At 38.7% G+C, this 25,738-nt stretch overlaps 1 protein-coding gene across 1 annotated transcript in view; it reads left to right on the top strand.

Annotated features, from left to right (window-relative positions):
• The window catches only part of OXCT1 (3-oxoacid CoA-transferase 1), a 90,170-nt gene that overhangs the window by 14,720 nt on the left and 49,712 nt on the right, over positions 1-25,738 (top strand). The window contains exons 4-7 of the mRNA XM_074570985.1: positions 5,107-5,242; positions 8,245-8,394; positions 10,108-10,214; positions 15,241-15,301. Of these exons, the coding sequence (XP_074427086.1) occupies positions 5,107-5,242; positions 8,245-8,394; positions 10,108-10,214; positions 15,241-15,301 (454 nt within the window). The remainder of the gene's footprint in view (positions 1-5,106; positions 5,243-8,244; positions 8,395-10,107; positions 10,215-15,240; positions 15,302-25,738) is intronic.

Raw genomic sequence — 25,738 nt, 5'->3', positions numbered from 1 at the left:
CTGACTTCCTCTTTGTTGGGAAGCACCCAACAAAGCTTGAAGGAGGTGATCCTTGAATATTAACCAGGTTTCTTGGTCCCCTCTTCCCTCCAGGACTTTATCCCATGGTAGTCTACAAAGGAGATCCCTGAAGAATGAATCCCTCATGCTAACGATGCTGTTTACCAGTGGTTTCCAATATTCCTGGAAAGGCAGCCAGTCTGTCCTGACCACCCCCACTTTTCTTAAACACCTATAAATGTCTTTACAAAGGCAGAGAGAGAGAGGAGAGTGTAATTATCTCCTCTTCCTCCAAAAAAAACCAAAAAGCCATCTTCTGTCTCTTGTCAGAGTAGTGTGACTTTCCAAGCCTCCTTTTTTCTGCATAAGAATGCAAGTTTCTATTCTCTACTTCATCAGGCTGTGTAGAGCTTATTGGTGTGTGAAGTTTTTATCAGCTTGGAAACTTAGGTTAACCTCTTATTCTCTGTGATGCTGTAGAATGTGTTTTCCTTGAGCCACCAAAGAGAAAGGTTTGAGAGCTGCAAATTACCTTTTATCTGGAGTGCAACATTGGCACGTTTCCTTTGAGTGCTACCAGTATACTTGAGATACATGGGCCAGATCTGGCCGGGAGTTGTCTTTGACTGTCTTTTTAATTAGAAAAGGCAGAAAGTAGTTTTTGACAGGAAGGTTTCGTAGGTCTGAGAGGGGCGAAACAATAGGAAAGAATGTGTTGGTAAACAACCCAGCCTCCTTAATTGTGATTACTTTTTCTCATCCGCATCAGTAGAATGGGAAACTTGCGTCATCTACGTTCTTGAGGAGTGCCCGGTTAGATCTCTTTTCCTATATGCGTTTCATCTATTCTGTTGATTGAGATTTCATCCTAATACAGAAAGGAGAAACTTCTAGAGATCTTAACAATTTTGTGGGCAAAAGAACGCATTCTCTGTCTAGCACTAATGTGTGCTTTCCCGCTTCTGACAGCATACATAACAGCTATATCAATGTCCACCACACCTTTTTCCTTCCTGTGTAGAGCAACACATTTTTATTGCACTCACCTTTGTTTAAATTTTTGAAGGACTGAACACAGCTTTTAAAATAGGTATACAGGATGTATTCTTTCCATGCAGTCAGTAAAGGGTCTTTTTTTCCTTTTTATGGTTACTATTTGATAGGAAGGGCATTGCTTGCAAGACATATTTTAGGGATAACATTTTCAGTATAAACATAATTTAAGCTGAAAACTTCAAAGAAACTTTTGTGACCAAAACAAAACTACAAAGAAAGCAGCAAAATACAGACAGGGAGAACAAATAATTGACATAAGAAATGTTATATTGAAATGTAATACCAAAAGAAATTTCCCTAAACCAGAAATTGTTTTTTAATTTTATTCAGGGATAGAGATGTCAAGTAAAGAGCAAAGGGTAGGGAGAATAGGAGTGAGAACGGTGTTTTCACTGCTGTGTGCATAGGAAATGTAAAATAGGCTGAAGTGCTCAAAATGAATTTTTGGAGGGAGATGAAAGGAAAATGATGTGCATGGAAAGCAAAAGGGTTATTTCAGCCGGAAACCTGAATGCAGACTGCATCCTTAAAAAAGATGGATTGCACTATATTTCTTTTAAGAAATTTACATCTAAAATAAACATAGAAGATGAGTAACAGCAGTTGGGTTTTGTGGTGCTGCCCTGAAGATGAAATGCAACTGGGAATTGAAGCAATTTTATGTTATCAGGCAGGCAGAGCCTCTTGGTGCATGACTTCATGAAGGTAAAATTTCTCTTGTCATTGTGCTAGGGAAATAAGGTTGTATGACCTGTGTGCTCAGTGACTAATCCTCACTGCAATTTTATTTTTGAATAAAATGACTGCCTTTGAGGTGAGGGGAAAGAGTGACTTAAGAAGTGAGGAACAATTTAGGATGAATGTAACAGAATAATTTTGTGCAATTTTCTATTTGATTTCTATAGGGAACTTTGTAACTACAAACTTTTGTTTGAGAGAAGGTACCTTGCTGTATCAGATGAGGGAATCAAGTGTATCTGTTTGGGATCCTGTATGGATCCCATGGGATCCATGCAAAATCCTCTGAAGAACAGTGTGCTCCAGTTCAGAAAAGAAGATTCTTTACTGAGTGCACGGGAAGAATACATCCTGTACACCTATTTTAAAAGTTGCGTTCAGTCTGAGACTGTAGGAGGAAGGATTATAGATTTTAGTGAAATGAGTTGGAAATTTCTTTAACCATTACAAATCTGCTGTTGACCTTCTGTTGCCACCCCTTTCTCATGTGAACGTGCACTCAGAATTTTGTGTCTCCAAGTGGAAATCTTGTGTTTGCCTGCTTCTCTTTGATAGCTTGCAATTTTGCAATGGTTAGAGCCATGTTAACCACCTGAATGATATGCAGAGGTAGCAAACTCTGGTTTGTAAGCAGTTCAAGCTGGCTCTGTTTGTTCTTGCACTACAAACTATTGTACAGTTTTGTTTAACATCTGTACTTTTGCTACACAGTACTCTAGTTATACAAACCCATTAAACTGCCATCAGATACTGTCTGGCCTGTTACATTTTCTTATTACCTTTTATAACGAGAGGTTAGGGTTTGATGGTTTTCTTGTGAGAGGGATTGTCCTGCTTTGAGTGACCCTATACAGGAAATTCTAGCATTGTTATTTTTAGTCTTCTTGCCCACAAGACTTCTCTTTCTACTGTATTCCCAGCTCTTTTAGTTTCAAACTGCTGCATTTTTTTCCTACGGGGAGACAGAAATATAGGTTGTTTCCAAGCAGCACACATTTTATTCTCAAGGCTTTGGCACTGCAACACTGCATCAGAGTTAGTTTTTTAATAGGTCAGAATGGGGGAGCGGAGAAAGCTTTTATAGTAAGTCTTTACATCTGGAGAACACAGAATAGATTCAGAGAACCAGATCAAAGAAGCTTGTTTCACTTCCTATTATGCAGTTTCCAAAATGCCTGAGTATGCATAGAAGCAGGCTATCTTCTTAAAAAACTCCTAACCTTAAAATAGTCCTCATTATGCATGCAGTTGAGAAGTCTTTCTGACTGCGTGTCTGTCCATGCAGCTACTGTGAGTACTGCAGCGGGGGGTGAAGAGCTGGTGCTGGAACTGCTCTGCTCAGCCCCTCTGCCTTTGCATGCAGCCCTGCAGCACGTACTGTGGGATGAGCAAGGGGACAGTGGTGCCGTTGTAAAAGTGGGTTCAACATTACCACTTTTCCATTTGAAAATGAATACTGTATAGTAGTAAACTTCTTGAATCTGGCCTTTTGGAAGGAGTCCAGGAGGTTGCAGCTGGGATGTCTGACGTGGATCCTGAAGTGGTGGAGTATTAATGTACATTAGGGGAGGTTTGTTGCGGCTCAGTGGGTTCTTTTCTCTGATCTACACCAATTTATTGTGCAAAACAAATACCTCTCAGCTATCTCAGCATCATATCTTGATTTCTAAGTTGGTTTTTTTTTCCCCTTTTTTGAGTAAGATAGTATTTTTTTGTATTGGGAGTATACATTTGTATTACAGTACTTGCACGTGTCTCCTTTACATTCTTTTTTTCCCCATCACCGTAACTTATAAAGCCAGAGTTAAGGGATATACCTACCAATAATTTGGGTAAGGCATAAGGAAGGAGACTAGAGGGAAAGCAGTGTGATGCATTACTTTCTCCATCTGGTGATTAGCGGAAAGAGAGTTAATTTCTGGTAGTACCTAAAGAAGAAAGCAGTATTGTAGACATGGTGGTGTAAGAGTACCAAGAAGGTAAGATTTATATAGGAAAGGGATATATTTCATTAAAGCATTTAACAGAATTAGAAAATACAGACCTTTTTGGAGCTTATCTTCAGGAGTGATGTTTTCAATAGGATGCATATATTGTAAGCAGCTGTGCATGTTAATTACAGTATGGTGGATACCGGGTTTGGTTTCTTGAAGGATTATTTTAGTATTTTTCAAGATTTCTTATCCTGAAATCTTAAGCCGTTGTGTGGGTAATTAAGTAATACTGAATTGAAACAACTAGTGGCAAATAAATATCAATTTCTGTGAGATGCTTCTGGATCATGGCATCTTTCTTATAGTAGGAGTGGAAGGTCTGAGTTCTCCACTCATATGTTGCAGAAACCAACATAAAAGTAGTGGAGCGTTGCACACATGTATCAGTCTGCCAATATACTGCACAATGTGTTGGAAATGGGAAAGAAACATGCCTTTGTAGTATCATCTCTGTTTATTTCCACTTTTATATTTTAACCTTGAGCTTTTTCAAATTGAAATAGCTTTTTTTACAGAGCCCTTTTGTTACAGTAACTCTTGAAATATGTTCGTGTCCCATCAGTACACAATATAGGATGACAAACATCACAAAAATGCTGAAGACTAATAGAGAGTAATGTCTTTAGGATATCAGAATTTAGAAGCACCGGTACAAGAAAAATGTCGTATGTTATCTTTAGCATCCAGTTTAAGCTGATATTATTACACAGACAAGAAAATCTTGACTGCAGTGGTAATGTCTTTTGCTGGAGTAGGCAATTCCTTCATAAGGAAGTGAATTATTTACTGTAATAAGAAAAATTAAATTCAGTTATTCTCTTACCTTATATACACACCAGCACTATAAATGTGAATGTGCCTTTCTCCTTGAGCTGCTAAGCAATTACTCGCCTTTTTCATGGGGAGCAAGAGTTTAAACAAAAAATAAGTCTTTGTTCACTCAAAGCCAGGTTGTGCCATGTGTGACTTTTTATTAATTAGTAATGCTTTTTAAAGGAGCAGATATGTAAAATAACACCAGTTGTTAAGCTGGTATTTGTAGCCGTTACATGTGAAATGTCTTTAAAATGAAGTTTTGTATATATTTAGTGCCTTGGAAGAGATGAGGTCTGAGCACTGGATTCCTGAATTTTAATTGTAGCTTTGATATTCTCCCTCCTAAAAGCTGGAATTTTACTTTTGTCTCCAATTCCTTATGTCTGAAGTGGGGGGAGATAACTTTGTCCTATCTTGGCAAGTCATTAGATTTTATCAAGTGCTTTGAATACAACAAAACTCCGTTATAAGTGCTGAGTATTTTCTGACTTTCTCTACATAGTGTCGACAATTTTGGACTTGGTCTCCTGCTTCAGACTAAGCAGATAAAACGCATGGTGTCGTCATATGTTGGAGAGAATGCTGAATTTGAACGCCAGTATTTATCTGGTGAGCTTGAAGTTGAGCTTACACCTCAGGTAAGGAGTGCCTCTAGGAGACAGGTGATTTCTTTTCATTGGAATACTGAGTAGGATAATGCTTAAGTACTCTTATAAAAGTATTTTGCAATCCAAATGTTTTGCCTGTGTGCTGATGTGCAGTAAAGACAGATGGCACTTGCCATCTTAGGATCATGGGCTGTGGGGTGCAACTGGTCTGTTAACTGACTGGTCATATTTTGTGAATTCCTTTTATGGTTTTTATATTAATTTATTCTATTTTTTCTCATATTCTCATTATTGTCATATTCTCATTTATATTCATATAATATATGTGTGTTTATTTTATTAAATATACTATGTTTGATTTTTGGTAGTTGCTCTCAGATTCCAGAAAAACACACACGAAGTATGCTTACTGCTGCAGTCTGTGTAAGGGGAATGAAGTCGGGGAGTTGCTCAAGTCTCGTGTTGGTGGCAGCTCGTTTGTGCTTTTTGGGGTGTTGCATGTGCAGTGTCTGCCATCTAGTGGGTAGGAATTAAATTAGCATATTTCACTATATTGTGAGACCAAACTCTTTTGGTTTTGTTCATTAAGTCTTAACTAAATTAATCTCTGCATAATGTTAGGAGCCAATATTTACAATTTTACTTGTTAGCACCATGCTTTTAACTATTTCAGCACTGCCAAGCTACGCAAATAGCCTGAACGCAGTGAGATCCTAAAATCATGAGTATCAGTCACGTTCTACTGAGATCTAGTTTTGTGAAATTAGTACTCTTAACTTTAAAGCCTGCAGCATGTTAGTGTGTGTCATTTCCAAAGATGACACATAACCTTTGGGCTTTAAAGTGCTATTGATTTAAGTTTCTGGGAAAAGCAACAGTCTTAACAGTTTTATGGAGAAGAGAGTCTAGGGCTCCATCTCTTGCGAAAGTCTCTTAATCTCAAAGATGGGCAGAAAATCTCCTTTCATACCCAGTCAGCTGCCATGGAAATAAGCAGGCACTTCTCACTTTTCATGTTCCAAAGGTCACAAATCTCACCTTTCTATCACCTCCCATTTCATTTTTTCCTTCTTTCTACTTAATGTTTAATGCTTTCATCTGGAAGACCTGTAACTTCTTAGACATTTAATTGGGTTTGTGAACTGCACAGAGAAGCTGCATAGATCCAGCATGAAAATACTGGGTCTACGGTGTGCAACAGTAAACAGTAAGGTGAATAAATGACTTGCTAGGAGATGTGGGGATTTGAAATATTTCTGTCAAGATAAAACAGGCTTTTGGAAAATGTTCGTCAAATTTGGTATGACTTTGGGCAAAATGGGCAACTATTGTGTCCTTGTTATACAGTAAAGGAGAGGTCACGGTGAAATCTTGAAATGCTAAGGCTGTTTGGAACACCAGACTTCCTATCATTGCATAATTCGTATCTGCCTATTGCCTCCATTTTGTAAACCTACTAGAAGTTACTGTGTTTCTTGCAGGATAACTGGGGAAAATGCAACCTATGTTTTGGAGGCTGTCAAGCTAGATAATGGACCATGATGGTCTTGTCTTGCTTTGAATCAAAAAAAAAAAAAAAAAAATTGGGAAAGGACAGTAATGAAAAGCAGGCAGATGTATCTTTGGCCATAAGTCCATAATCAAGGCTGATGAGGAATTTGGGCAGTTAATATCTGTGGCACAGCTGGATAGAGCAGAGTGCAGACGGGATGGTCGAATAGAGCAGACATGCTGTTCTGTCAGCTTCTTGGTATTCTTAGCATGGGCAACCCAGATCACTGGACTCCCTCTACCTTTCTTGATCTGCCAGGTGTGGCTGTTTCAGCTTGGAGTGAGGTATGAAATTTTTCTTAAGATGTTGGAGAATGAAACATAAATATGTAAGACTGTTTGTCGTGGTTTTGGCCAGATTGGCCAGTCAGAATGACAGATGGCCCTCTTCCCCCCCCCCCCCCCCCCCCGCCAAAGAAAGGAGAGGAAGAGATAAGGAGATTTATGAGTTTAGAAAAAGAACTAAACTACTTTAATAAAAATATTAACAAATAATGAAATAATAAATAATAATAAAATAAAATAAAAGTATACAATACATACAAAACCGTATCCAGCTCCCAAGATGACAATCACATCACCAGCAGGCACAGGGAAACTTGCAGACTGGAGTCAGTGACAGACAGGAGCTGAATTCTGGATCTGGGGTCAGGTATGCTCGGATCGAGATCAAAGGCAGATGATCAGACAGGATCCTCCTCAGACGTTGGCCATTGAAGAAAGAGACTTGACCTCTTGATCCCTCAGCTTTTATACTGAGCGTGATGCAGATGGGATGGAATACCCTGTTGGTCAGTTTTAGGTCACCTGTCCTGTCCGCTCCTCCCTGCAGGTGGGACCCCTCTATGCTTTTCCGCTTCCGACACTCTAACAGGGCAAATAACGAAGTTAGCTGACCTTGGTTGTTACAGCAGTAAGTATAAGCAAGAGCCTCTCTGCATACCATTCCTTGGTATAATCGGGTCTCACCACTCTGAGAGTGAACAGTTTCTGAACAATATGCTGTTAATTTCAGAGTTTAGTCAGTTAGAAGAGGCCCAGCTAAAAAGTAAAATTACAAAACAGAAAATTGGCTCTGTTTTACCTCAAGCCAGGACACTGTTACAAAAGAAAAACCGTCTAGCGTATGTAGCCAGGTGGGAATGAGAAGAATGTTGTACTCTTCTCAGAGTAATGGATTGGGAAACAAGCTGAAGGAGAGGAGGCAGAGCAAAGTGCTGGGGCTTGGGTGTTGACAGGGAGTTGTCTGATGCTGTGCTCTTGAGTGATTTATGGCTGTGTGTGAAGCATTTCTTGCCATATCCAGTACCAATCCCACAAAGAAGAGATAAAATGGGAGGAAGAAAGAGATGTGGTGGTCCACTGAGTTCAGAAGGAAAAGCTCCAAATGACAGGATATAAAAATAAGTTAATGCAAGCTATTAATCCAAGTTTGATTTGTTCTTCCCACATGACCAGTTCTTAAATGTGTTTTTCCATAGGGTACGCTTGCTGAACGTATTAGGGCAGGAGGAGCAGGAATCCCAGCGTTTTACACCAGTACCGGCTATGGGACACTTGTGCAGGAAGGGGGTGCACCTATCAAATACAACAAGGATGGCACTATTGCCATTGCTAGCCAGCCGAGAGAGGTAAGATGTCAATTTGTTATTAGGAAGTCTTCTGCTTTGAAAACCGAATTTCTTACACATTTCCAAGCCAAATAGTAGTTTAAATGCCTTTTGACCGAGTTTAACCTTGGTATATTGGATTAACAGAATGGCTGTCAGGTCTCCTCCCACTGCTCACTTCTGTCTTCTGTGATGTGTTAGAGGAGTTTTTACAGCTTTAGGGTGACTTAGCATCAAGAACTGGTCCAAGCAAAAACCTACCTTGCTGAGTTACTCTTCAGTTGACAGTTCTCTGACCAGGTTTGTTGTGTATTCAAACAAAATCTTGTACCAGGCCACTGCAGTGCACAATACAGATTGAGAACAACCTCCTATTAGCGGGGCAAGTTCTCCTTAAATACTGTGGTATGGAGTAAGCAGCCCTGTAGCTGTACATGAAGCTTTAGCATGAGAAGGGATGGGACATTTTCCTATTGAGCAGGGAAGAGCTCAATTGATACAAACTTTCAGGAAACCCATTTGCCAACAGTTGAAATGCAATTTAGTTGGAGTATTTGAAACTGCAAATAAGTAAAAAGAGTCTGGCTTCCAGGTGAGAAACAAGGGCTTCATGTTGAAATTGGATGTAGAATTTGGAGAATGGAAGAGATTTCTCAGTGCCATAACTGTACTTGAAGAAATGGATAGGGCTAATGCTGTATGTTCCAATTAGGCTGCAAATGGCATTAAATCCTACCTAAAGAACATCTCAGGTAAAGGTCATTTTCCCCCATCTGTGGGTTTTGTGTATTTTATACATGTCTATTTTCAGTATCTAACCATTAACCTTGTCTCTTTTTTTTCCCGAATTTTCTTACAGAGTATGTCATTATGATGTTTTACCATTTGAAGGAATGTTTTGTTTATTAAATAGCTTTTAATTTTCATAATGTTTTTCTCCTTATAACATTTGTGGAAAAATCTCTCTTACCCTCCTCAGTCTTTTGGGGACTAGCATGATTTGATCAAATCCATTCTCCAAATCCATTTTGAGCGCAAGCGCCATTTTACAAAAGCTCAGATCTCCTTTTACAGGACCGAAAAACTGATTCTAATACACTTTTGTTCTACTTCCTCCCACTCTCAGCAATTTTAAATAGTTCTCAAGTAGTGTTTATGTGTACTCTAACCTTCTACATTGTTAAGAGAAATGCTGTTTCATGTTTCTATACAGGATTAAAATACTAGCCATTTGTCAGTTACATATTCTGTCTTCAGGCACAGTATCATTACAAATATTGATCATAAATGCTGAGAAAACCAAATGAAATTCATCCTGTCAGATGGTGTGGTTTGAAACTCTGTCTCAAATCCACTTCATTTTAGTTTTGGGGTTTCTGGTGGTGGGCAGTGGTTATGAACTTTTTCAGCAGTTCTGCTTTAGCACTTTAGTTTTTGGTTAGCTGGTAGATGTGCAGAAAAATAAGCATGTCTAATTCCAGTAGATGGAGCACCAGGAATATTGATCTGATTCTCGGCCTGTTTCACTGACCAGACGCTATGATAAAACTGAGGTTGACAGCCTGTCCGTGCTTCTCTGTTATTTTACAGTTGAGCTACAGTTTTTCAGATAAAACTTTAGTACAAAAAGAAGTCTAAATATAATAGTCTGTAAAATTAACCCCATAAAATAGATATTGCGTGGAAGATCTGTTTGAAGAAACCTGCATCTCAATAGTGTACTTTGTTCTGTAGGTGCGAGAGTTTGATGGCCGTCACTTTATTCTGGAGAAGTCGATTACAGGAGATTTTGCTCTTGTGAAGGCATGGAAGGCTGATCGTGCAGGAAACATAATTTTCAGGTATGACTTGTTTACCAGTGGGAAAAGATTCTTTAATGGTTTAGATAATAGAAGAGAAGGAGAATCCTGTCTCCTGTGTGGTGGCGAAATAATGTTTTACTGATTTCACCTTCCTTCATGTTGCTTTTCCCTACTGTCAAATTATACTGCTATAAAAAACAAAATATAATTGCTTTTTCTAATGACTTTTGAGAATTCAAACATAGCTGTGAAATAAAACATTTGTAGTTAAAAATGAGACATAGCAGACCAAAGTCATTATGATGACTGTGCAAAAATGTAGTGACATTCTGTTCATTTCAGTTTTCATGTTAGTTTGGGTCCTTTTCCTTGTGCAACTGAAAACCCTGAACCCAAGAAATGCAGGTTCATGTATGTCAGAAGCCAAGGGAGCTAAGTCAGTCTCGTGGCCAGTCAGTGATGGGAAAACTTGATTCTGTCCCCAGAAAAGTGTGTTTGAAGTTCATTTACTCTCAGTGGTGTAGGGAGAGGCATCATATGAATTTAAATATCTTTTGTAGTGAAAAGTTGGGGCATTGCAGTAGCGATAACATCATTTATTTGAGTTGCTATATTTGTGCTCTGGTTTGACCTGAACTTCAGCAGGAGAGGTTTGCGTGTGTTTAATGTCTGGTTTTTATGTGTTTATTTTATGGCTATCAGATGAAAAGGTAAGTGTTATGGTAATCAATTGCAGTTTACTACAAGAAGACGCTGAATGATGCAGTCTGTCTTTGTATGAATTAAAACAAACAAGGGGTTGAAAAAGCAACTGAAAAATATGTGGATAAAAGAATACCAATAAAGTAATGCTTTTTTGTGTATATATGTATGTGTACACACATATTCACATAATTTTTTATCTATATATTTTATAGATATAATAATAGTAATAATATTAAAATACTTGAAAATTAAGAAACAATTTTTTTATTTTGCCCACCTCTTGACATCCTGGCTTGCACACTGGCAAGACAAGATGGTTTCTGATTGAAACCTGAACTTTCTTGTGTGTCTGCACATGAATTTGATGGCTGCTATACTGCTTTACTTAGGCTCTGGAATACATGGAATACAGGAAACCGTCTTCCCCCTTGGGATTGTCTTTATTTGATCTTGAGCCTCTACCATCTGTAGTTTTGCCCTGTATCAATCTGCCAATGCATACTTTGAAAAATTATTTCATTCTCCACAGAAACAGACTAGTTGCGTTCTCCCTTTCTCCTCTTCTTGCTTTATGTCCTGTCGTCTCTCTTTATGCCAGTCTGTCTCCATCCTGTTCCTTTGAGAAGTCTTCATATGTCTCCCACATTCATACAATACAGTTGATCCCAGATACTACTTCCTTCTGGAGTGGGGACCTAAAAATCTTGACTTCTTCTTTCAAGTGTAACTAATCAAGGATGGAAACATTATCATCCAGTGTCTTATTTCACGTAGAGTATTGCTGGCTTAATAGAATTTGCTCGTAGTAAGCAGTGACCCATTCTGGTTTTGCATAGACACAGATTACCTCATGGCCTACAACAGGGAAACACAGGCTCATCTTATAGCCTGTGGGAGACAACAGAGGAGGAAATTGTAATAGATTAGAATATAACAGCAGTATTTCTGTGATCACAGAATCTTCATGGTTGGAAAGGACCCTTAAGATCGAGTCCAACCAAACAACCTACAATCTCTGCCACTAGAGCATGCCCTGAAGTGCCACATCTAGACGTTTCTTAAACACCTCTAAGGATGGTGACTCAACCACCTCCCTGGGCAGGCTGTTCCAGTGCCTGACCACTCTTTCAGTAAAGTAATTCTTCCTAATATCTAATCTAGACCTCCCCTGCCACAACTTCACACCGTTTCCTCTGGTCCTGTCATTATTCACTTGGGAGAAGAGGCCAACACCCACCTCCCTCCAGCCTCCTTTCAGGTAGTTGTAGAGGGCAGTGAGGTCTTCCCTCAGCCTCCTCTTCTTCAAGCTAAACATGCCGAGCTCCCTCAGCCTCTCCTCATAAGACCTGGTCTCCAGACCCCTCACCAGCCTGGTAGTTCTCCTCTGGACACGCTCCAGCACTTCAATGTCCCTCTTGTACAGAGGGGCCCAGAACTGAACACAGATCTACAGGATGAAAAGGAAAATGTATTTTTGACGTCGTGCTACGTACTGAATATGTATTCACTGCCAGTGGGACCCTTCCATACTTTTTTTTGTTGTGTGACTTCTTGTTTTATTTGCTGAGGTATGCCTAGATAGACATAGGGTCTGTGTTTACTCACATCTGCCACCACTTTCACAGCAGTGTGTACTATTCACACCGTGTTTTCCATGACTCTGGTATCTGTGGAGTCAACAGGAATGGAGTCAGTGTCTGCCAAACTGTTAATCAACCTCAAGCTAAGAGCTTTTGTAAATCTAAAGCATGTACTTTAGTTAGACTTACTTGGACCACAGGCCAGCATAAGTTTTTTTGTCTATTCTCATACATGAAGCTATACCATTTTCTTAGGGATCCAGAATGGCACCAGCTCCTTAAACAGGGTTTTATTCATGATACTTCATGTCCCTTAGGTCTTTTGTTCCATACAGCATGCTGTAGCTACTTCCCTTCCAGGCATCTTTATGCTGACTGGACTATTTGGCAGCACAGCTTTCGCCTAACAAGACCCACGTCTGGCCCAGCAGATAATAATTCTCAGGTATAGCGCACCATTACCAAGACAAATAATGCCAGACTCCCTCAGACAGAATGAAATAATCCCACCTTCTTCCTGTGCTAGCTGAAAGGACACGTATATGGGCATTTCAGTTTGTTAGTCTGATGCAGGTACTAGTTCTACTTAGTAGAATAGACTGTCTCCAGGTCTTAAGGTCCCCTGGAGCTTTGCTCATTAGGGACAACAGCAGAGAGTGCCAATACTTTTGTGGATATTCTACCAACTTTGTCTCCCCTCCCTTTTCATCTGATACCATTCTGCTTTCGAGTTGTTCCAGCCCAATATACTTTCCTTTTACAAGCAGAGGTGTGGTTTGGTGCCAATGAAAGTACACTCTTGACAAAAGGGATAACCTGAGTCAGGGCCCCTGCTGTCACAGTCATGTCACATCATCCCTTCATGCTTCAAGTGGTTCTGCAGTACGTAAATTCAGCTCATGTCTGAGGTGTCCCTTCATCTCTGCCCATTAGGTGTGTAGTGGATGTAGTTTGTTGGTTTAGTCTACTATGAACTAGTTTGCTTTCTTTTGCCTTTGGGAGTAAAGCTGTTGTCGTGCCTTTGGGTCAGCTTAGGAATCCATCACTGGAACAGTGGACTTCATAGACATTGCTGAGTCTAGATGTCCAGAAAGCTATCTTAAAATAAAAAGGCAAACTTGGCTAGCTAGTTTCTGGATTTCATACTCCAAAAACCTGAACAGCATTCTGTGTTAGAAAATAAGTATAGTGTTTCTGTTTTTTCTTCTGGATGATGTGTTCTATAGAAATAAGATCTTTGATCTTGTAAAAGACTGCTGCTTCTGAAAGAACTTTACTAAACCAAGAACATTCTAAATTGCATAAGCTTTTATAAACAGGGTCCGAATGTCTTAATTTGACATTGAAATGTTTTCTTGTAACTTTTTTCCCTGTATAAAAATAATTTTATATCAGTTTTCTCTACTGGCAGACCAGCCACTACAATATTGAGAAAGTATTTCCCTCACAAAAATAGTCACTTGGGATGAAATATTGAATTCTTTGTTTCCACATCTGCCTTCCTCCATCTGTATCCATTCCCCCGCTATTTTAATTCAGCTTTTGTAACTGTTTTTCTTCTCATTTTCTACTCTACCCAGTTTAGGATAATGTCCTTTCGGTAGCCTCTGTTAGAGGCTTCAGAGCTGCTGTGTATTGCCACTGAAACAGGCTTTCCCCAAGAGATATGTCTTTGGGTATAGCTTTGATTCTGTAGCTCTCTGCTCTAGAAATCCTGTTAGAACTGCATGGTAGCCTCAGGATTTGTCCATTTCAATTCCCTACCTCCCCCAAAGCCACGAGGTGGCAGCAGCATCCCAAAGTTCAGTGTGGCTGCCGTACTGGGCCTGGTCATCGCACAAAGGAGTGAAGAAAGCAGAAGGCGTTGGGAAATAAGGACGGTCAGAAAAAAAATGCTTCTCTGGAAAGGGGACCGGGGGAAAGGCGGCTTTGACTTGTTTTGAACCCTAGTTTCATGCATTTTGATGAAAAATTTTCAAGAATTCTACTTTTTAAAAGAGAAAAATGCTGAGGAGCTATCAGCGGAACCCTGCTAAAGTATACATAATTTTTCTTAAATGTTATGCCACACAGTTTTGTTTACTTTCTGAAAAATGCAGAGAGGGACTGACACAGGTCACTTGTTTTTCCTTGTGCCTACTAGGATCTGGGTGCAGGTCCCCGCATGGTTATACATGTCATGTGTTACTTTTATTCCCTAGAGGTTTTTTTCCTTGCTACAGAAATACTGCGTGGGAATACTTAGGATGAATGCCAGAGTCTTGCAGTGAGTGCCAAAACTGGCACAGCTTTTTTAATCAGGAGAATTGGATTAAATTTACTACTGTGCAAAGTGCTAGCCCAAGTCCTAGTCTGAATTATGAAGGCACATGTGGGCCTTGTGAGGTTGTTAGCCCGCCTGCGGAGGTTAATTTTATTCTTTGTGCAGTGAAATAATGGGAAGGTACATTGTACAAAGCCCAGCTTGCTGCTGCTCTTGGATCTAATAAATGAAGATATCAGTAGCATACATAATTTCAATTAGACAATGTGCTGATTAAAAGTCAAAAGAGCTGTAATAAGTATTTTCTAATGTAGCAAAATATCATTTAATTTCATATGCATTGTACAAAATTCCATGATAATTTTTCCTCCCTCCTATTTTTTATTAGTCCTCTAGCTATTTGGCAAAAAGATTTGTAATGTTTGTATTACAGATACTTGTAGTAGCTTATCTTTGAAAAATCTTTCCTCATACTATTACAGCTTTTAATATTTATTCATTTTCTTTTCTTACGCAGGAAAACTGCAAGAAACTTCAACCAACCTATGTGCAAAGCTGCCAAGACAACTGTGGTAGAGGTAAGGAATTGAAACATAGTTAAGTTCTACACCCCTGTAGTCAACAACTCCTTTTGTTTTGCATGGCAGAGTTCTCATTTTCGTGTCTTATTGGGGAATTTCATACCAGGGACAGTGGTCTAACCTGTCTGCTTGGGTTCCCTACTCCTTACTCTATGCTTTTAGTGATTATTTCACTATGACTCCTCAGTTTATTACTGTTCATCTGATCCTGGCCAGGACTTCGTGTTCGCTGTGATCAGCCTTTGAAAGGGAAACATGGCAACAGCCTTCACATTTGTTAAATAAAATAATATACGGATGAAAGAAGAAACAGGAGGCTTAGGCTGTCGTTGAGAAGATTCATGTAAGACCTTATGCAAAACTTCCTTATAAGTACATAATAACATAAACTGGGCAAATCTTGGAGCTACCACTGTTGTGGTCTCTGAAATTTAATTAATTACATAAATACCAGTCCAGAATGGAGTACAGACATTTCGTTATGTCTTGAGAAAGAGGATGGACTAGATGATCTAGAAGTTTCTTCCAATATTTTTGTCCTTTTTCCTTGTCTAAAATGGTAATGTTTAAAAACATGGAGCTGCCTACACTGGAAATATATTGGTGACTGGAGAGTTGCTAAGGCATAGCAATATCTAAAAGACAAACTACTCTATTAGCTTTTTTGTCACTCTCTGTTAAGTTTTTTTATATGCCTAATAGAAGCTAAATATGGTTTAACAGCAAGATCAAGACAGGCTCTTATAGTGTATTTCTAGTAAATTCTAAATGGAAGAGTCTTGTGTTCCTTCAGGGTTTTTGTTTGGGAGCTGGGCTTTTTAGATTTTTTGGGTTTTTTTTGTAAAGTCTTATATGGAAAATATTTTTATTATATAAACATCTCTGGATAATACATTTGGGAACTTCAGTTATTTATTTGTGTATTGCAGAACCACAGCAAAAAATACCATGGAATTTATCACATGCCTTACAATGACAATTTGTCAACAGAACATGAGTTTTCTTAGTTGTTTTTCAGGAAAGGTTTAAAATATTTTTCCATTTAAAAATGAAATAAAGACTCTTTCATCAGTCCCTTTCCTTCTAGTCACTTGTCCTTCATACTTTGTTCATTCTGGCATTTAGAGAAGTAGATCAAAGCCTTCCACCTACATTCCATCTCATTCTCTCTTTCTGCTCTTCTATCCACATGTGATAGGGTAGAATTTTCTTGTCAGTGAGCAGCAATTATGTGATATCCTTCTTCCTATAATTCCACTTAACAGTCTTTAGTAGATCTGCTGTGAACTGTGTCCATCGTGAGTCTTGTTGCATTTTCAATACTATTTAAAAACTGACAAACATTTTGCAAGATGGCACATTAGTATTACTTTATAACTCTAGTTTTTTATGGGCAAATTAATGGGTGAAGAAACATAACGAGAGATTTAGGACAAATAGATATTTTGAGCCAAATGCAATGCCTCATTGCCTTAACTTTTGTGTGTCTTTCTCCCAAATAGGAATTCAGAATGTTGTGCTTGCATTTAAGAGTTCAAACTCAGGGAATCGGAAAGAGATATCTCAATATGGCATCTAGTACATCCTTAGTAATGAGCCTGAAAGTGTCTAGAGCTAATCACTAGGGAACTGAGCCAACTGAAAAGAGTTTTGCCTGACTCCTTAGTTAATGTTGTTCAAGGCTGAAGGGTGAAATTCTCGATCCCACTTGCAAGGAGATGAAGAAAGTTTGTGTAGAGTAGTAATTCAGACACTGTTTTGGCAGCAGGGATTTCTGAATTCTGGTATCTGTTTCCAGCTGTGTTTCTGTTTTTCACCTACTGACCATTTAACTTAACTTAAGTAGACAGTCCTAGAAGTAGAGATTTGAAGCCATCTCTGCTTCTTTCCATTAACCTAGCTACAGGTCAGACTTGTCTTCAGAGCCATGCAGTGATTAATTGGGATTGGCAGGATTGTAGTTTCTCAGTCTGTCACTCCAATCCTGATTTTGATTGTGGAACTTTTTACCTGTTATGCAACCAGACTTAACGCTGCCAACATCTGCTTCGGTAGCATGAAGTACCAAGCTGAGGCAGGTAACTGGCAAAAAATTAGAGGTATATCCCTCTGTATTTCTGATTTTTGAGTTGTTGAAAATTTTCCTTTAAAATGAAGGCTTTAAATACACAGAAGAAGAGAGTTGTCGTTCCTTGTAGCTATTCTGATGGGTTATTTATTTCTCTTTTCTGCTTATTTGTATACATCTAGTTTTATCCAGACCTTTAAAAGCAATCTCTCTCTGAACATAGCTTGAATTTTGGAAGATAGGTTTAATCAGAAAGTTATCCTGCCTTGCCTTGATGCAAACAAAACAGAGATGGAAAACCCGTCCTTCTGTTTGTGCTTGTCCCAGTGGTTAATCACTCTAACCAGTATAAATATGTCTTTTTACTGTAATTAGTTTGGCTTTGGGTTCCATCCAGTGCTTTTACTTGCTTCTGCTAGATTAAAAACCTTTCTGAAATTGGCATTTCCTTCCCACTGAGTGACTTCCCAATGCTGTTGACATGATGAACAGATTGAGGTCTTAATGATTCTAACTGTAAGACATTTTCTTCAGCTCTTCTATCCTTTTTATGTCCATGTCCTTCTCACTCTGTTTTTTTTCTGAAACTTCACAACTGTGACCAACTATAATATCTTCAGCATTATAACATTGCTGCCACTAATGTCACCTGAAAAGCAGAGTTACTCTTTGGTCTTGCTGCTTCCTTGTTTGCATAGCCGTACCCTTTGCTGCTTATTATACAGGAGGTCCTACAGCGTTAGTTGCTTATACCTTGTTGATCCGTGTCTGGCATACTTCAGAAAAATTGTAATCACTGTTTTCCAACATGCATTCTGTAAGTATCGCAGGTATTTATTGATCACAGATGTCTAGCTTTGTGTTTTGCTACGAAACTTATGTTTTAATAGACCCAGTTTACATGTTGTGTCTGATACTACTGCTTCCTCCTCAGGATTTATTATTTTGCCAATCTTTCCCCAGATTTGTAGTAGTTTGTGATCATCAATAAAAATACAGAATAGTACTTGGCATAGTAAGATCCATACTGAGGGAAATATAAACTACTGGAAACCCAATCTCAAGGTATCTGTGAATTTGGTGAAAGTGGGAAGTGCACTGGGAATCAATTGCATTTGTTAACCTGTTAATATTTGTTAACTGCATTTGTTAACCTGAGAAGCTGTGAAATCTCCTAACGTGCATACACAATAAAAGACTTTTTTCTTTAATGTATTAAAGCTGCTGTTCTCTAGTTAAAGTCAGTGTGGCATTTTACATTCTCTTAGCTGAATATATTCACAGACACTTATTTTTTGTAACAATTCAGAGGTGGGAGAACTTGGCAGCAGCTGCAGATGTGTATGATAAGAGTACAGACAAAAAAATGCCCGCCTCACAAAACCACAAGCTGATAGCTATAGCTTGCTTAAAAACTCTCCTGTGTTGTGAGGAGTGAGGCTGGTCTGTGTAGAGGGGCCTCTGAAGGAGGAAGAAGTCAGGCTGTACCGTTACCAGATATGTCTGTGGCACACAGCATAGATTTACTGATTTTTAAAATTCCCCCGGAACAAACTTCAGTTTAAAGTATCTGACACTCAGCCTTGTTTATTTTGGTTAGGCAAATGGCCAAAAGTAGCTGTTCAGTACTGTTTTCGGGATCAGAAATACACTGTAAACTTCTAATGAAAAAAAAGAGGTGTTCACTGACCTGCAAAAATATTTTGAACGTTGCATGCATTTCTTTTGTTTGTCTAGGTGAGAGGAAGTAGAACCTGCTAATGTTCACAATAGTAAGGATGTATGCCAAGGCACAGATAACTGTCTGTAAAGATCCAGCTGTGCTGAGTCCAGTGGAATTTCTACTTTAATTTAAAGATGACCGGTATGAAAGGTCAAAAAGAAGTTTTCAACTGAGTTGCATGATCCTTGTTATTTGGAAGGTAATAATAGTCCAGTATTGGCAGCATTAGTTAGTTTGGCTTTATCTATATGTAAAAGCAAAATGATGCAGGAGTTTATTTGGTTTTTAGTTCTTCTACAGTGTTGCATTTAGAAGAAGTTCTCTGCTTATCTGCATCTCACTTCATCTTGCAGGACTTGCAGGAGTTTAGTATGCAGTCAGAGCTGTAGCTTTGTTTGGACATGAGCCCTCATGCACGCACTCGGCCCGAGGCTTTCAGCTGATTTTCAGATCTATAAACACTTCTCTGTTCCTATTGCAAAGATGGGAGAGTCAGGAAATCAGCCGATCTAAAAGGAACTCAGCCATCACAAATTATATACGAGCCACCATCCCTTGCAAAGGTGCAGAGGAAGGCTTGGCATGTGAAGAAGCTTGAGGGCTGTGTGGTCTTATGTATGTGGGTGGTACCATTTCCAATGCTTTCCATTGAATGAAGGACATGTCTGCTGAATTCAGCAGGAAGCACTGCTGTCAGGCCCCTCAACAGATGCATTGAATTGTGTGATGGGAAGGGGAAGCGAAATGTGTAGCAGCTCGGAGTTGGAGGGAGGCCTCCTGGATAAGAGCCCAGGCTGCTAGGGCAAGGGCTGTCATGCTAGGACACTTCCCAAGATGTGCATCTTCCTGTAGAGGCACCTGTGAGTGCAGCCCCGCCGGGAGGGACAGCTTTTGGTGGTGACACCTCTTTTTTGGAGATAATCGAGGCAACTCAAAGCCACGGGAAAAACCATGGTGTGACCTTGCCACATGTGGGTGTCATGACACCACAGGAGAGATAAAGGGTGATACAGGCTTGAGATCCTGCTGTCTGCCGTGGAGGAGTACATAACCATCTGTAACAGCCTCAAATGCCCCTGAGCTGTTGTCTGTTTTCTTGCCATTGTTATTCTCTGCTGTGAGACCTACTGAATACTCGTCCCTGGTGAAGTGGTTTGAGATCTCAGCCATTTCCATGATGTAAGTGTTTGATAGTGATAACAGTCAATATGTTTAGAAATATTTATTGACTGGCTGTTTGAATATCCAGTTTGAATAATTTTCTTGTTCAAATTGCAGAGGATGGCTAAATATATCTCCCTGTGTAAACAGCATTTCCACCTCAAATAATATCAGGGGAGGAAAAAAGAGAGTGTACTTTCTCATAAAAATGCATTAAATAAAAATCATTAAACCCTGCATTTTATCTCTGGTTGCCTAGTAACAACACAAGCCACGTCAGTGGGCGCCATTATCTCAGGTACAATGAACTGTGCTGCACTAAGGGACAGAAGCAGACTGAAATAAGCTATTTGTATCCTGTTATCTGTGCTAAATCATGGCATTGTGTTTTATTAAGGAAACTGGAAAATGAACCTTTTTTTTTTTTGATGTCTATTCCTCCAAGTGCTTTAACAATGGCAAAACTTTCCTCAGACGCATAGCTCTGTTGTGAGGAATTCTTTAAGGTTTTTGCACAATGACAGTTTACTGTAACATGCCTGTAAGTACTATTTTAAAGTGGAAAAATAATCTAAAAGATGCTCCAGCCGTGGAGCTTGATACTGAACCCCGGTACAGGGAGCAGTTTGGTTTTGGGGTGAGCACAGACTTTGCATTAGGATGTGTTTCCTAACAACAGATCAGGATTTGAGGCCAAGAAGGATACAGAATTGAGGTCCTTCTGTGCAAATGCTGTAAGCACTCAGCTGTTGTGTTGCTATGGACTTTTTTGATATTGTTTAATTGCTCAGTGATGACTCTGTGTGCGCTCAGGGGATGGTTGCTGAAGGGGTGTCCCAGGGATCTGCAGTGAGGGAATGTTTGAGAGTCCCATTTGGCACAGGATGGACACCTTAACCTGCAGCTTTTGGCACAAGTGACAGTAGAATTCTAGTTGGCATAATATATTAGTATAATATATGCAAAATGTATATGTTATAAATATATATTACTAGCCTAAGTATGGAAGTCTTAGCATCTTAAACATTTAGGTGGTTAGTCAGTGCTTTTGATTGCATGGTTGGATTTACATGCCTAGTTTTTGGCTAAATCCTGAATCTACTTTTGGATCTGAATTTAGACAACCAATTGTAGAGTGTAGATATTACAATATCCTTTCCCAAAGGAACCTTAGATGAAAGGTTTGAGTGAATGCTTGCAGGAGAGTAACTATGAAATGTAAGCTCATGATCCTCAGAAAGCATAGAAGGGAAAACGGCAAAATACCAAGAATGCCTCTTAGGAAGACTGATTTTGTGACCTCAGAGACTTTGTAGATGAAGGCTTCTGGGAGGTATAGCTAAGAAGTGAAGTTAGGGAAAGACTGTGTTTAGAGCTTGAGAATAAACTTTTCCAGCATGGAAAAAGCATTGGAAGAGCAGTCAGAGTTTGACCTTAATCACAATCATTGCAATCTCACACATATAAAAGAAAAATGACAGAAAGTGAGACCAAGGTCAGATGTCTGAGGCTTAGCATTACAAACCCCGAACAAACAAAAAAGCTTAAGCACATAGGAGCAAACTCGGGAATCTCCTGAGGAGAAACTCAGTACAAAATAAAGAAGACTCGAAAGTAGCAAGAAATTTTTCTAAGAGTACATACATAGTGAGCTGGGAGACCAAGGTACTTCCCTGGTCAATGAAGAAAGAAAAAATACCAATGCAGAGTACAAAGAAGGCTGAATTGTTTAATGCCTTTTCTGCTTCAGTATCTAGCAATGCTAAAAAGCAGTTTGGTGGCTATTATGGCGCCAGTCATAAATGGTTAAAGAACAAGTCAGAGAAGGATTGGAATTGAAATCCAGGAACTACTAGTACTGATTTGGAAAAGCAGCTGCTAGAAACATTTCCACATGATTGCCACAGTAATTTTAGTTTGCCAAAAAGAAGCCCGCCCCCAGACTTGAGTGCTCTTTTGTTGTTTTTATTTCCCTTCTTTGTAGTTGATTCCTTGTTTCTGTGTGTGCATGTGTTTACTAAAAGACAGAACAGAAAAAGAAAACATTTTTACAGCTATTGTGCAGACCATCTTATGATGATTTGAAAAGCACTGGAATAGACTGGGCTAGAAGGGAGTTCATAAGGTAGTTTGTTTTACATTTAGTTAACATGCTTCTGATTTTCAGGGGAATAAACTTCTTTAATAGTTAGTTGTGTGTTTTGATTGGTTCTTTTGTGTTTTGGTTTGTTTTTTTTTTTTTGCTTTTCCGCTATATATAAGCTCGAATTATGTGGGTTCGGATTTGGCACTTCATTGCTAGAGTAGTGGATGTCAACTGGTTAAAATTCATAGCAGATCAAATTGCTGACTGCTGTTCACATAGTTTTACCTACACGCAACATTGTGCTGGAAGATTTGAATTTGTTTTCCTTTTATCTTTCTTTTATATTTTATTCCTTTCTAAGTTGATACTTTCCTGAATGAGTATCACATGCTTTCTCAGCATTCTGCTCCAGAAGTTCATTGCAGATGTGAATATAATCTTCAATGGAAAAAAATCCTTTTATCCTTGTCACATATGTTACGAACAAATATGACATTCAAAAAGAACAAGCTAAAGCAAGTCCATGGTTGATCAGTAGATACTGCAGATTGCCAGGAAGTCAGTGTGCTGGGGAAATGATGGAAAGCCTCTGTTTGCTCCTAAAGCTAAATTTAGGGGTTTTTTTTATAACAATTTGTAGAAAGCCCGATATACTGTGCATTTTAAGTGTATTTCATTAACAGTATCATGTCCTGTATCATGAGAATTTGAAGATTAGTAGGATTTAAAATATGCTAGATGTAACTTTTCATTGTACATGCTAATACGTACAATAAATTAATGATAATTCTTACGCCCTGCTTTGTGTGTAAGATGCATTAACCAATCAATAATATTTCAGTTTTGGCATATTGAATCACACATGATTATATCACTGAAAAGATGTTGTAGAGTTTTAGGCATGATTCAAGGAATTTATATGCATATATACCTTTATTTATGTGTCTTAAAGCAATAATTTTCTTCTGTGCTATTAATAAATTTTTGTCATTTCTGATGGAGATTTCTAGTACAAAATGAGAAAGATTTGACATTCAAACTGAAAATCTTACAAACAATTCACAAGGTGAGTAATTGTCCACTGACATGAAACAAATGCATTTTTTCAGGTGGTCAAAATACTGAGATTTGAAAAGCTGCAGCCTTGTAACTATTGCTGCAGTGAGAATTTTTGAGTAACCATTTGAATTAGTAGCAGTAGATGTTAGTCTTCTCTTGCAGCCTCGTTCCTTGCAAATGCTATAGAATAGAATTATTCAGTGAAGAAAGTGAGGAGTTAAAGAAACGTAAAGTCTGTCTTGACTTCAAATCATACTGATTTTTTCAGGCTACAGAAGATGGTAAAAGAATGGATGAGGAACATAGAGTAGTTTTCTATTTCTCTCTCCCAGACAGTTTCCTGGTGTTTATTTGAAAGTTGCCTAGTCTTCCATTTTTTTCCAAAACTGTGTTAAATTGCATTACAGAAAACCTGCATTCATGAAGTCCAGTGCATGGACATGCACTCCCATTGATGCCCCCATAAATTAGATACAAAATTCCTTAGTTTGGTGTTGTGATTAAGCAACTTCATGTTTCAACATATGTTTTGTTTTGTTTTGTTTTTATTATAGAAAGGCACATTTGTCTTTTTGTTAGCCTTTGGAATAAGTCAAATTTATTATATCAGGTTTTTTCTTCTTGTTGAAAGAAGCGGGGAAAAGCAAAGAGGAGAGCTGGCCTATATTCCTGGACAAAATGGGGGAGGTATGTACCCGATTGGCTCTGTAAACAATGTGCTAAGGAGCACTTGTGCCCCCCAGGGTATCAAAGTGCTTGTGCCCCCAGGCTATCGAAGTGCTGAATTTCTCAAACACTCTGAGCATCAAGAGCTGCAAATGAAGATACAAACAAATCTAGCAATTAGTTTTTTAAGTAAACTAAATTTCTCACTAAAAGTAGTTTCAGGTACCAATTTTTTCCCACAGTACCTTCAAAATATACACTTGCATTTTTATGCCAAAATTTTTGTGTATTTGAATTCCAGGCTGATGGAAGTTATACGGGTGTCTCATGGTTCTCCCTTGTTCTTTTAAATGGATTAGGCAAGTTCTTATGCACCTTTGTTTCTGTTACTCTGTACTATTGGGGTTTTTTGGTGATTTTTTTTTTTTTTTAGTTGTGTATTGTGAAGTGTCTTGTAGCTTTTGTAACATGTTGGGATGAGGTCAGCTGAGAAACAGGCTTCCTAGCTTGGACAGCAGCACATTCTTGATGCTGTGGTATTTGGTCACTTCCTGTAAGGCGTTTAGGAGGGGTGATGTGCTTTGTGTTTGTCTTTGCCCCTAGCAATTAGAAAAGACACCTGTCCCCCCATGCATATCGAAGTAGACCACCCTTTGTTTTTCCTGCGCTATGTATGCATTCAGTTTCTCCTGGTGTTCATGCATCGAGAAGACCTATTTTAAAATGGTTTTGGTCTTAAATTCTGCAGAAACGTGATGGTAGCTATGCTTCATTCATTTAAAATTAGAACTAATTTGGGATTTTAAGAAACTCAACGTTTAAGGGACTATATTGAACTATCATGCAAGTAGAAATGAGTTGCTGTTTCTGATGGATTCCATCAGGTTCCATCAAGGTTGAACATAAGCTAATCAAATGTATCTGATTTAGAAGTCTGCCAGGAGGCTTCTGGGAAAGAGGAGAACCAGATGAGTTACCTGATGTTGGCTACCCAAGCACCCACTTCAAGACATCGTCTAGGCTTTCAGACACGAGAAGAACAAAAATTGCTAATATGAATGTGAAGGTTTCTGAGAGTGCTGAATTTTTCTTTTGACAGTTCAGAGGAATCAAAGACAGCAAAAAACCCTATCATTAACATATTCCTATTTTGAGGGGGCTGGGGAGGGAAGGGTTAAAAAATGAAACAAACAGCATATTAAAAAAACCAACAGTTTAAATAAGTTGCATGAGAGTTCTTTGGGGAATTTTAAGCCAATTGGTATTGGCTTAATGTGCTTCAGTGGTTATTCCCCCTGATTAATAAATACAGAGACAGAATAGAAAACTTGGTATGATCAGGAGATTAGAGGTCATACTTGTTATGACTTTGGATGCCAGATGTGCTAAAGACAATTTTTCACCATTGCTAGAGGGAAAGAAATCAGAATTTCCTCATTAGGCTGCGATAAGCAAAAACTTTTTTGTTTTTATGGTGTGAAGGACTGATTTAACATGTTTCTGTCATGCTTCAGTGTCAAATTTCTGGCTCTGTGAAGCACTTTATTCTTGTTTTTTATTTGCATGCATATCTCGTGCTCTCCTTTACAGGCAGCTTTCAGGAAGGATAATGATTAATTGTAAGAAAAGTTTCATTTTTCTTAAAATTTGTTGCTTACAATCTCTTGATAC

The sequence above is a fragment of the Larus michahellis genome, chromosome Z (assembly GCF_964199755.1).
Source record: "Larus michahellis chromosome Z, bLarMic1.1, whole genome shotgun sequence".
NCBI lineage: Eukaryota > Metazoa > Chordata > Aves > Charadriiformes > Laridae > Larus > Larus michahellis.
Note: the sequence above shows the minus strand (reverse complement) of the source record. Positions and strands in the feature narration are given on the sequence as shown.